This window comes from Pseudophryne corroboree, chromosome 5 (genome assembly GCF_028390025.1).
Source record: "Pseudophryne corroboree isolate aPseCor3 chromosome 5, aPseCor3.hap2, whole genome shotgun sequence".
NCBI classification, from domain to species: Eukaryota; Metazoa; Chordata; class Amphibia; order Anura; family Myobatrachidae; genus Pseudophryne; species Pseudophryne corroboree.
The window spans coordinates 844,236,461-844,249,500 of NC_086448.1; the positions used below are offsets into that span (position 1 = coordinate 844,236,461).

A 13,040-nucleotide genomic window follows, 5' to 3' on the forward strand; every position below is an offset into this window, starting at 1 on the left:
ACAGGAGAATCCTCTCTGCAGCAGTCATTACATTGTATGCACAGGAGAAGCCTCTCTGCGGCAGTCATTACATTGTATGTACAGGAGAAGCCTCTCTGCGGCAGTCATTACATTGTATGTACAGGAGAAGCCTCTCTGCGGCAGTCATTACATTGTATGTACAGGAGAAGCCTCTCTGCGGCAGTCATTACATTGTATGTACAGGAGACGTCTCTCTGCAGCAGTCATTACATTGTATGTACAGGAGAAGCCTCTCTGCAGCAGTCATTACATTGTATGTACAGGAGAAGCCTCTCTGCAGCAGTCATTACATTGTATGTACAGGAGAAGCCTCTCTGCAGCAGTCATTACATTGTATGTACAGGAGAAGTCTCTCTGCAGCAGTCATTACATTGTATGTACAGGAGAAGCCTTTCTGCAGCAGTCATTACATTGTATGTACAGGAGAAGCCTCTCTGCAGCAGTCATTACATTGTATGTACAGGAGACGTCTCTCTGCAGCAGTCATTACATTGTATGTACAGGAGAAGTCTCTCTGCAGCAGTCATTACATTGTATGTACAGGAGAAGCCTCTCTGCAGCAGTCATTACATTGTATGTACAGGAGAAGCCTCTCTGCAGCAGTCATTACATTGTATGTACAGGAGAAGCCTCTCTGCAGCAGTCATTACATTGTATGTACAGGAGAAGCCTCTCTGCAGCAGTCATTACATTGTATGTACAGGAGAAGCCTCTCTGCGGCAGTCATTACACTGTATGTACAGGAGAAGTCTCTCTGCGGCAGTCATTACACTGTATGTACAGGAGAAGCCTCTCTGCGGCAGTCATTACATTGTATGTACAGGAGAAGCCTCTCTGCAGCAGTCATTACACTGTATGTACAGGAGAAGCCTCTCTGCAGCAGTCATTACATTGTATGTACAGGAGAAGCCTCTCTGCGGCAGTCATTACATTGTATGTACAGGAGAAGCCTCTCTGCGGCAGTCATTACATTGTATGTACAGGAGAAGCCTCTCTGCGGCAGTCATTACATTGTATGTACAGGAGAAGCCTCTCTGCGGCAGTCATTACATTGTATGTACAGGAGAAGCCTCTCTGCGGCAGTCATTACATTGTATGTACAGGAGAAGCCTCTCTGCGGCAGTCATTACATTGTATGTACAGGAGAAGCCTCTCTGCGGCAGTCATTACATTGTATGTACAGGAGAAGCCTCTCTGCGGCAGTCATTACATTGTATGTACAGGAGAAGTCTCTCTGCGGCAGTCATTACATTGTATGTACAGGAGAAGCCTCTCTGCAGCAGTCATTACATTGTATGTACAGGAGAAGCCTCTCTGCAGCAGTCATTACATTGTATGTACAGGAGAAGCCTCTCTGCAGCAGTCATTACATTGTATGTACAGGAGAAGCCTCTCTGCAGCAGTCATTACATTGTATGTACAGGAGAAGCCTCTCTGCAGCAGTCATTACATTGTATGTACAGGAGAAGCCTCTCTGCAGCAGTCATTACATTGTATGTACAGGAGAAGCCTCTCTGCAGCAGTCATTACATTGTATGTACAGGAGAAGCCTCTCTGCGGCAGTCATTACATTGTATGTACAGGAGAAGCCTCTCTGCGGCAGTCATTACATTGTATGTACAGGAGAAGCCTCTCTGCGGCAGTCATTACATTGTATGTACAGGAGAAGCCTCTCTGCGGCAGTCATTACATTGTATGTACAGGAGAAGCCTCTCTGCGGCAGTCATTACATTGTATGTACAGGAGAAGCCTCTCTGCGGCAGTCATTACATTGTATGTACAGGAGAAGCCTCTCTGCAGCAGTCATTACATTGTATGTACAGGAGAAGCCTCTCTGCAGCAGTCATTACATTGTATGTACAGGAGAAGCCTCTCTGCGGCAGTCATTACATTGTATGTACAGGAGAAGCCTCTCTGCGGCAGTCATTACATTGTATGTACAGGAGAAGCCTCTCTGCAGCAGTCATTACATTGTATGTACAGGAGAAGCCTCTCTGCAGCAGTCATTACATTGTATGTACAGGAGAAGCCTCTCTGCAGCAGTCATTACATTGTATGTACAGGAGAAGCCTCTCTGCGGCAGTCATTACATTGTATGTACAGGAGAAGCCTCTCTGCAGCAGTCATTACATTGTATGTACAGGAGACGTCTCTCTGCAGCAGTCATTACATTGTATGTACAGGAGAAGCCTCTCTGCAGCAGTCATTACACTGTATGTACAGGAGAAGCCTCTCTGCGGCAGTCATTACATTGTATGTACAGGAGAAGCCTCTCTGCGGCAGTCATTACATTGTATGTACAGGAGAAGCCTCTCTGCAGCAGTCATTACATTGTATGTACAGGAGAAGCCTCTCTGCGGCAGTCATTACATTGTATGTACAGGAGAAGCCTCTCTGCAGCTGTCATTACATTGTATGTACAGGAGAAGCCTCTCTGCAGCAGTCATTACATTGTATGTACAGGAGAAGCCTCTCTGCAGCAGTCATTACATTGTATGATCGGGCTGACCTGTGTATTTCTTCCCTGTGTACACTGTACATTGAATGCATAATGCTACTTTTGTTGGACCTTTGACTCAAATGTTTTATTCTGTATCAAACCATGAAAATGATTAGATCAGACCAATAAGATCGGAGCCTGGAACGTCACACTCTGAGGTCACGCTATGACGCAGTGCGGGCCAGGTGTAGCTACACCAGTATAGTACTATAGGAGACAGGTCCTATCTTTATTGATCTATAAGTCAGGTTAGTTATTGCGCCTTACCTTGAAGATAAGACCTAGCTGGTTGTCTTGTTTATGGCGTCCATACTGTACTATGTGGTTTTCAATTTACATTTCTCTAACGTCCTAGTGGATGCTGGGGACTCCGTCAGGACCATGGGGATTAGCGGCTCCGCAGGAGACAGGGCACAAAAATAAAGCTTTAGGATCAGGTGGTGTGCACTGGCTCCTCCCCCTATGACCCTCCTCCAAGCCTCAGTTAGGTTTTTGTGCCCGTCCGAGCAGGGTGCAATCTAGGTGGCTCTCCTAAAGAGCTGCTTAGAAAAAGTTTTTAGGTTTTTTATTTTCAGTGAGTCCTGCTGGCAACAGGCTCACTGCATCGAGGGACTTAGGGGAGAGAAGTGAACTCACCTGCGTGCAGGATGGATTGGCTTCTTAGGCTACTGGACACCATTAGCTCCAGAGGGATCGAACACAGGCCCAGCCATGGAGTCCGGTCCCGGAGCCGCGCCGCCGACCCCCCTTGCAGATGCCGAAGATTGAAGAGGTCCAGAAACAGGCGGCAGAAGACTTTTCAGTCTTCATGAGGTAGCGCACAGCACTGCAGCTGTGCGCCATTGTTGTCAGCACACTTCACACAGCGGTCACTGAGGGTGCAGGGCGCTGGGGGGGGGCACCCTGGGCAGCAATGTATAATACCTTTTTTATGGCTAAAAATACATCACATATAGCCCTTGAGGCTATATGGATGTATTTAACCCCTGCCAGATCTCACAAACTCCGGGAGAAGAGCCCGCCGAAATAGGGGGCGGGGCTTATTCTCCTCAGCACACAGCGCCATTTTCCTGCTCAGCTCCGCTGTGAGGAAGGCTCCCAGGACTCTCCCCTGCACTGCACTACAGAAACAGGGTAAAACAGAGAGGGGGGGGCACTTTTTTGGCGATATTACTATATTTAAGCTGCTATAAGGATACAACACTTATATAGGGTTGTTCCCATATATATTATAGCGCTTGGGTGTGTGCTGGCAAACTCTCCCTCTGTCTCCCCAAAGGGCTAGTGGGGTCCTGTCTTCAATAGAGCATTCCCTGTGTGTCTGCTGTGTGTCGGTACGCGTGTGTCGACATGTATGAGGACGATGTTGGTGTGGAGGCAGAGCAATTGCCGGTAATGGTGATGTCACCCCCCAGGGAGTCGACACCGGAATGGATGGCTTTGTTTATGGAATTACGTGATAATGTCAGCACATTACAAAAATCAGTTGACGACATGAGACGGCCGGCAAACCAGTTAGTACCTGCCCAGGCATCTCAGACACCGTCAGGGGCTGTAAAACGCCCTTTACCTCAGTCGGTCGACACAGACCCAGACACTGAATCTAGTGTCGACGGTGAAGAAACAAACGTATTTTCCAGTAGGGCCACACGTTATATGATCACGGCAATGAAGGAGACTTTACATATCTCTGATACTGCAAGTACCACAAAAAGGGGTATTATGTGGGGTGTGAAAAAACTACCTGTAGTTTTTCCTGAATCAGAGGAATTAAATGATGAAGCGTGGGTTAACCCAGATAGAAAAGTGCTAATTTCAAAAAAGTTATTGGCATTATACCCTTTCCCGCCAGAGGTTAGGGCGCGCTGGGAAACACCCCCTAGGGTGGATAAGGCGCTCACACGCTTATCAAAACAAGTGGCGTTACCGTCTCCTGATACGGCCGCCCTCAAGGATCCAGCTGATAGGAGGCTGGAAACTACCTTAAAAAGTATATACACACATACTGGTGTTATACTGCGACCAGCCATCGCCTCAGCCTGGATGTGCAGTGCTGGGGTGGTCTGGTCGGATTCCCTGACTGAAAATATTGATACCCTGGATAGGGACAGTATTTTATTGACTTTAGAGCAATTAAAGGATGCTTTTCTTTATATGCGAGATGCTCAGAGGGATATTTGCACTCTGGCATCGAGAGTAAGCGCGATGTCCATATCTGCCAGAAGAAGTTTATGGACGCGACAGTGGTCAGGTGATGCGGATTCCAAACGGCATATGGAAGTATTGCCGTATAAAGGGGAGGAATTATTTGGCGTCGGTCTATCGGATCTGGTGGCCACGGCAACTGCCGGAAAATCCACCTTTTTACCTCAGACCCCCTCCCAACAGAAAAAGACACCGTCTTTTCAGCCGCAGTCCTTTCGGTCCTATAAGAACAAGCGGGCAAAAGGACAGTCATATCTGCCCCGAGGCAGAGGAAAGGGTAAGAGAGGGCAGCAAGCAGCTCCTTCCCAGGAACAGAAGCCCGCCCCGGGTTCTGCAAAGCCCTCAGCATGACGCTGGGGCTTTACAAGCGGACTCAGGAGCGGTGGGGGGTCGACTCAAGAATTTCAGCGCGCAGTGGGCTTGCTCACAGGTGGACCCCTGGATCCTGCAGGTAGTATCTCAGGGTTACAGGTTGGAATTCGAGAAGTCTCCCCCTCGCCGGTTCCTAAAGTCTGCTTTGCCAACGTCTCCCTCAGACAGGGCGACGGTATTGGAAGCCATTCACAAGCTGTTTTCTCAGCAGGTGATAGTCAAGGTACCCCTCCTACAACAGGAAAAGGGGTATTACTCCACACTATTTGTGGTACCGAAGCCGGACGGCTCGGTAAGACCTATTCTAAATCTGAAATCTTTGAACCTGTACATACAAAAATTCAAGTTCAAGATGGAGTCACTCAGAGCAGTGATAGCGAATCTGGAAGAAGGGGACTTTATGGTGTCCCTGGACATAAAAGATGCTTATCTGCATGTCCCAATTTGCCCTTCACATCAAGGGTACCTCAGGTTCGTGGTGCAAAACTGTCATTATCAGTTTCAGACGCTGCCGTTTGGATTGTCCACGGCACCTCGGGTCTTTACCAAGGTAATGGCCGAAATGATGATTCTTCTGCGAAGAAGAGGCGTATTAATTATCCCTTACTTGGACGATCTCCTGATAAGGGCAAGGTCCAGAGAACAGCTGGAGGACGGAGTAGCACTAACCCAAGTAGTGCTGCAACAACACGGGTGGATTCTGAATTTTCCAAAATCTCAGTTGACCCCGACAACACGTCTGCTGTTCCTGGGAATGATTCTGGACACGGTTCAGAAAAAGGTGTTTCTTCCGGAGGAGAAAGCCAAGGAGTTATCCGAACTTGTCAGGAACCTCCTAAAACCAGGAAAAGTGTCTGTGCATCAATGCACAAGAGTCCTGGGAAAGATGGTGGCTTCTTACGAAGCGATTCCATTCGGCAGATTCCACGCACGAACTTTTCAGTGGGATCTGCTGGACAAATGGTCCGGATCGCATCTGCAGGTGCATCAGCGGATAACCTTATCGCCACGGACAAGGGTGTCTCTTCTGTGGTGGTTGCAGAGTGCTCATCTGTTAGAGGGCCGCAGATTCGGCATACAGGACTGGGTCCTGGTGACCACGGATGCCAGTCTGAGAGGCTGGGGAGCGGTCACACAGGGAAGAAACTTCCAGGGAGTATGGTCAAACCTAGAGATATCTCTTCACATAAATATACTGGAGCTAAGAGCGATTTACAATGCTCTAAGCCTGGCAAAACCCCTGCTTCAGGGTCAGCCGGTGTTGATCCAGTCGGACAACATCACGGCAGTCGCCCACGTAAACAGACAGGGCGGCACAAGAAGCAGGAGAGCAATGGCAGAAGCTGCAAGGATTCTTCGCTGGGCGGAAGATCATGTGATAGCACTGTCAGCAGTGTTCATTCCGGGAGTGGACAACTGGGAAGCAGACTTCCTCAGCAGACACGATCTACACCCGGGAGAGTGGGGACTTCATCCAGAAGTCTTCCACATGATTGTGAACCGTTGGGAAAAACCAAAAGGTGGACATGATGGCGTCTCGCCTCAACAAAAAACTGGACAGGTATTGCGCCAGGTCAAGAGACCCTCAGGCAATAGCTGTGGACGCTCTGGTAACGCCGTGGGTGTTCCAGTCAGTGTATGTGTTTCCTCCTCTGCCTCTCATACCAAAAGTACTGAGAATCATACGGCAAAGGGGAGTAAGAACGATACTCGTGGCTCCGGATTGGCCAAGAAGAACTTGGTACCCGGAACTTCAGGAGATGCTCACGGAAGATCCGTGGCCTCTACCTCTAAGACGGGACCTGCTTCAGCAGGGACCGTGTCTATTCCAAGACTTACCGCGGCTGCGTTTGACGGCATGGCGGTTGAACGCCAAATTCTAAGGGAAAAAGGCATTCCGGAAGAGGTCATTCCTACACTGGTAAAAGCCAGGAAGGAGGTGACTGCACAACATTATCACCGCATTTGGAGAAAATATGTTGCGTGGTGTGAGGCCAGGAAGGCCCCCACGGAGGAATTTCAATTGGGTCGATTCCTACATTTCCTGCAAACAGGAGTGTCTATGGGCCTCAAGTTGGGGTCCATTAAGGTTCAAATTTCGGCCCTGTCGATTTTCTTCCAAAAAGAATTGGCTTCAGTTCCTGAAGTCCAGACTTTTGTAAAAGGAGTACTACATATACAGCCCCCGGTTGTGCCCCCAGTGGCTCCGTGGGACCTTAATGTAGTTTTGGATTTTCTCAAATCCCATTGGTTTGAGCCACTCAAATCGGCGGATTTGAAATATCTTACATGGAAGGTAACCATGCTACTGGCCCTGGCTTCAGCCAGGAGAGTGTCAGAATTGGCGGCTTTATCGTATAAAAGCCCATATCTGATTTTCCATTCGGACAGGGCAGAACTGCGGACGCGTCCTCATTTTCTGCCTAAGGTGGTGTCAGCGTTTCACCTGAACCAGCCTATTGTAGTGCCTGCGGCTACTAGCGATTTGGAGGATTCCAAGTTGCTGGACGTTGTCAGAGCATTGAAAATATATATTTCAAGGACGGCTGGAGTCAGAAAATCTGACTCGCTGTTTATTCTGTATGCACCCAACAAGCTGGGTGCTCCTGCTTCTAAGCAGACGATTGCTCGTTGGATTTGTAGCACAATTCAACTTGCACATTCTGTGGCAGGCCTGCCACAGCCTAAATCTGTCAAGGCCCACTCCACAAGGAAGGTGGGCTCATCCTGGGCGGCTGCCCGAGGGGTCTCGGCATTACAACTCTGCCGAGCAGCTACGTGGTCGGGGGAGAACACGTTTGTAAAATTCTACAAATTTGATACCCTGGCTGAGGAGGACCTGGAGTTCTCTCATTTGGTGCTGCAGAGTCATCCGCACTCTCCCGCCCGTTTGGGAGCTTTGGTATAATCCCCATGGTCCTGACGGAGTCCCCAGCATCCACTAGGACGTTAGAGAAAATAAGATTTTACTTACCGATAAATCTATTTCTCGTAGTCCGTAGTGGATGCTGGGCGCCCATCCCAAGTGCGGATTGTCTGCAATACTTGTACATAGTTATTGTTACAAAAATTGGGTTATTATTGTTGTGAGCCATCTTTTCAGAGGCTCCGCTGTTATCATGCTGTTAACTGGGTTCAGATCACAGGTTGTACGGTGTGATTGGTGTGGCTGGTATGAGTCTTACCCGGGATTCAAAATCCTTCCTTATTGTGTACGCTCGTCCGGGCACAGTATCCTAACTGAGGCTTGGAGGAGGGTCATAGGGGGAGGAGCCAGTGCACACCACCTGATCCTAAAGCTTTATTTTTGTGCCCTGTCTCCTGCGGAGCCGCTAATCCCCATGGTCCTGACGGAGTCCCCAGCATCCACTACGGACTACGAGAAATAGATTTATCGGTAAGTAAAATCTTATTTTTCCATTGTATTATGTCAGACCAGGCCAGGAACAAGAGGACGGGTCATTAGTAATTTGGGGAGAATGTAAGAAGAAATAGGGGAGACACTTTTAATTCTAAAATGGCGCCAGATTAAATTACTAATACTAAGGGGGTATCCGAATATTTATTGTTACTCTGCTACCCACATCCCAGGGGTATCAGGAAGGGGCATTTGCTGCATTATGCAGAGATTTCTGACTCTAAATCGAATCTATTACCCCCCTTCCCCTATGTAACCATATATATATCGGAGGCCCTATACTGCGGGTCCATCACCCGCTCGCTGCGCAGACATCGCTGTTGGACAATCACCGTTTGATGGAGGTGTAGTATTGGTTGATGAAGTCCTTGGCATTGGGGAGAACTTCTTCTGGGACTTTTGCTTCTTGCGGCTGAGGACACGTCATCTGGGATGGAAACATCACGGAGCCCAGGCACCGCGCTCTGGTGCAGGCCACATCCTATGGGTGAGACATCAGAGAGGAACATTGTGTCCGGTGTTACCGCCCCATGGAAAGCCTACAGCAGTGTTACCTGCAATCTACCGTTCATGCAACATTTTGGGGTGAATTCAATAAGGTGTGAATCAGCTCGCGGCACGAGTGACGCCATACCCCGCACTCACAGTAGCCCCGGACTCAAAAATCAGCGAGTCTAGGGTGAGGTGGGGGTGACAGGTGAGAGGAGGTGTGTTGCCGGTGTTTCCACGCCATAGCAGCGGCACTTTTACTCCGCTCACTCCTAATTGAACCAACCACTCGGTGTGGCAAAAAGATTCAGGGGAAGGGACATTTTTTAAATAAAAGCAACAATATTTTTAAAAAATGGAAATATTTCCCCACAGTCATCGCCACATTTTCCTCCCTAGGCTGTTGGAATGGAATCTACCGTCGTATAAACCCGAATATTAATCAGTAATTAACTGGGTAGCGTTCCCATCTTACCCCAGAGGGTGCCCTGACCCAGAGCTGGGATCCCACAATAACAGAGAAAACATGAACGTGGGGCTGACTTGGCGTAGTGGAGGCCACTGTGGGGCCGACTTGGCGTAGTGGAGGCCACTGTGGGGCCGACTTGGCGTAGTGGAGGCCACTGTGGGGCCGACTTGGCGTAGTGGAGGCCACTGTGGGGCTGACTTGGCGTAGTGGAGGCCACTGTGGGGCCGACTTGGCGTAGTGGAGGCCACTGTGGGGCTGACTTGGCGTAGTGGAGGCCACTGTGGGGCCGACTTGGCGTAGTGGAGACCACTGTAGGGCTGTCGCCTGTATGGGACGGTAGAACACGAAGCCACCAGCCCTGCCCCCGGATAGCACTGCGCCTCTTCCAATAAAACACTCCCGTATTTAATTAACGATAAACCACGTCTCAGACCCTCAATCACCACTTTACTATAAAATAAAACATTCTCTCTCCTCCTGAACCCTTGTAATCCCACAGGAAATTCTTCTGACTTTTCTCTGTAATCCAGAGGGAGAAAATGGCGTAAGAGCCAACGCGACTGCACGCTCAGAGCGCAGGCAACTGAATGGCTGTGACCTGGAATGGTCAGCGCCTTATGCAGGCTGCTTGTGATTGGCTGACGCATAAAGGAAATCCTGGTCCATCCAGGTCACCATCAGTAAGTGACGGGTGGTCGGTTTATCTAGGGTTTTTTTTTTTGTTTCCTCCCATTGCAAACAAAAGATTTTCCCATTAAATCACAGGCAGAATAATTTCCCCTTGAACCACAGACAAATGAATTTCCCATTGAATTGCAGACAGTAGAATTTTCCATAGAATTCTAGAAGAATTTCCCATTGAATCACAAACAGAAGAATTTCCCGTTGGATTACATGGAAGAAAGAATATTTAGCTCTGCATTAAGTTCTGTGAGCGCTTTACTCAATGAAACTTTGTTTTAAAATATGCGTCTATGTTTCAGATATATGTATGCAGAACTACATGTCCCAGCATACCCCACCAACCAAAGATTGGAAGGGATTGGCAGTGCTTGTTGCGTCACCATTTCCCTTCCACATAGTATGGGGCTAGCTCCCCACCTGATCCCTACCTGGGCAGCCTGCACGTTCAGCGTGTCGTAGGACAGGGTCCGGTTCTCCCAGTTCTTGGTGCGGAGACATTTCTGGTTCTGGCCTCCGTTGGCCGGGCTGGAGGAGAAGACAGACGTGTTAGAAGCAGCCGGTATACTAGGACACTGATATATAGGGGGCTGTGATATAATGTGACCTGTATGAAGCCCACCTCATAGAGCAGGGGCCCTCAAAGCGGCCCATCACCCCTGCATGTACCGGGGCAACCGTCCGATTGCTTCTATAGGTGTCCGGAATGTTCTCTGCGCAGTATGGATAACTTACTATTACCTCAGTCTCTAGGACAGTAAGTGCTCCCCGCAGAGATCCTGGCGCTACCCCTGGCTCCTCCTCTTACCCCTCTGCGGCTGTGTGAGGGCGTCTGTCTATCCTTACATAAACCTATTATTATATTATCACTAGGTGTATTTATTTAGTGGCGACACAAAGTTACACAGTGATGTGCGGAGCGAAAGTACAAAGCAGGGCACACATAGCGGCATACTGTGTATACCCAATTACATGTGCGGTTACAGCGTACAGTATGCCAAGCAGCTAAGAGGGAAGAAGCAGTTACTGTAGGGCGCTACTCGCAAGAGCTAACATTCTAATCCACATGTCAGGCCTCAAAGACAGTGACTGTCACAGCGATTCCTTCAGCAGAACCTTCACCAGGTCGCTATGAGAGACAGCAGCCTGAGGCCGAGGCCGCCGGGACCTATTCAGCCCCGGTTGTGATAACAGTGACAAGGTCCATTTTGTAAAATACAAATCACTTGCTGCAGTTTTAAAAAAACTATCGCCGGTCTGGCTGATAATGTACAGGCCGGGTGATAATGTACAGGCCGGGTGATAATGTACAGGCTGGTGATAATGTACAGGATGGGTGATAATGTACAGGCCGGCTGATAATGTACAGGATGGGTGATAATGTACAGGCCGGGTGATAATGTACAGGCCGGGTGATAATGTACAGGATGGGTGATAATGTACAGGCCGGGTGATAATGTACAGGCCGGGTGATAATGTACAGGCTGGCTGATAATGTACAGGCCGGGTGATAATGTACAGGCTGGGTGATAATGTACAGGCCGGCTGATAATGTACAGGCCGGGTGATAATGTACAGGCTGGCTGATAATGTACAGGCCGGGTGATAATGTACAGGCCGGGTGATAATGTACAGGCTGGCTGATAATGTACAGGCCGGGTGATACCGCACAGGCTGGGTGATAATGTACAGGCTGGTGATAATGTACAGGCCGGGTGATAATGTACAGGCCGTGTGATAATGTACAGGCTGGCTGATAATGTACAGGCTGGCTGATAATGTACAGGCCGGCTGATAATGTACAGGCCGGCTGATAATGTACAGGATGGGTGATAATGTACAGGCCGGCTGATAATGTACAGGCCGGCTGATAATGTACAGGCTGGGTGATAATGTACAGGCTGGCTGATAATGTACAGGCCGGGTGATAATGTACAGGCTGGCTGATAATGTACAGGCCGGGTGATAATGTACAGGCCGGGTGATAATGTACAGGCCGGCTGATAATGTACAGGCTGGGTGATAATGTACAGGCTGGCTGATAATGTACAGGCCGGGTGATAATGTACAGGCTGGCTGATAATGTACAGGCCGGGTGATAATGTACAGGCCGGCTGATAATGTACAGGCCGGCTGATAATGTACAGGCCGGCTGATAATGTACAGGATGGGTGATAATGTACAGGCCGGGTGATAATGTACAGGCCGGCTGATAATGTACAGGCTGGGTGATAATGTACAGGCTGGCTGATAATGTACAGGCCGGGTGATAATGTACAGGCTGGCTGATAATGTACAGGCCGGGTGATAATGTACAGGCTGGGTGATAATGTACAGGCCGGCTGATAATGTACAGGCCGGGTGATAATGTACAGGCCGGGTGATAATGTACAGGCCGGGTGATAATGTACAGGCTGGGTGATATAAATTTTATTCCAAGGGACGATGGCGAGGACAGAACTGGTATAAACACTTCCCCGCGTCTCACATAATATGGCTGGAGACGCGGGGAAGTGTTTATACTAGTTCTGTCCTCGCCATCGTCCCTTGGAATAACATTTATATCACCCGGTTCCGGTATGAATGGTCGACCATGTTATGGTTGACAGTCATTAGGTCGACCACTATTGGTCGACATTGACATGGTCGACATGGACACATGGTCGACACATGAAAATGGCCGACACATGAAAGGTCGACACATGGAAAGGTCGACATGAGTTTTTTTACTTTTTTTGGTGTAGTTTTTTGCGTAAAGTGACTGGGAACCCCAATTAGTGCACCGCGTTCACTCGCCATGCTTCGGGCATGGTGCCTTCGCTCCGCTACCGCTTCGCTCGGCACAGATTACCGTTTCAATCGTAGTCCACGTGGATCGTAAAGTA

General features: G+C 49.0%; 1 protein-coding gene across 6 annotated transcripts in view; it reads right to left on the minus strand.

The window, feature by feature from the left end:
- Window positions 1–13,040, minus strand: part of NOS3 (nitric oxide synthase 3) — a 271,255-nt gene that overhangs the window by 90,822 nt on the left and 167,393 nt on the right. For 5 of the 6 annotated variants that reach the window (XM_063924659.1, XM_063924656.1, XM_063924657.1 and 2 more), the window contains 2 exons: window positions 10,587–10,683; window positions 8,849–8,997 (listed from right to left, as the gene is read on the minus strand). In XM_063924659.1, the coding sequence (XP_063780729.1) occupies window positions 8,849–8,997; window positions 10,587–10,683 (246 nt within the window). Of the gene's footprint in view, window positions 1–8,848; window positions 8,998–10,586; window positions 10,684–10,777; window positions 10,825–13,040 lie in introns of those variants that run through there. The other variant, XM_063924658.1, reaches the window with a different exon arrangement.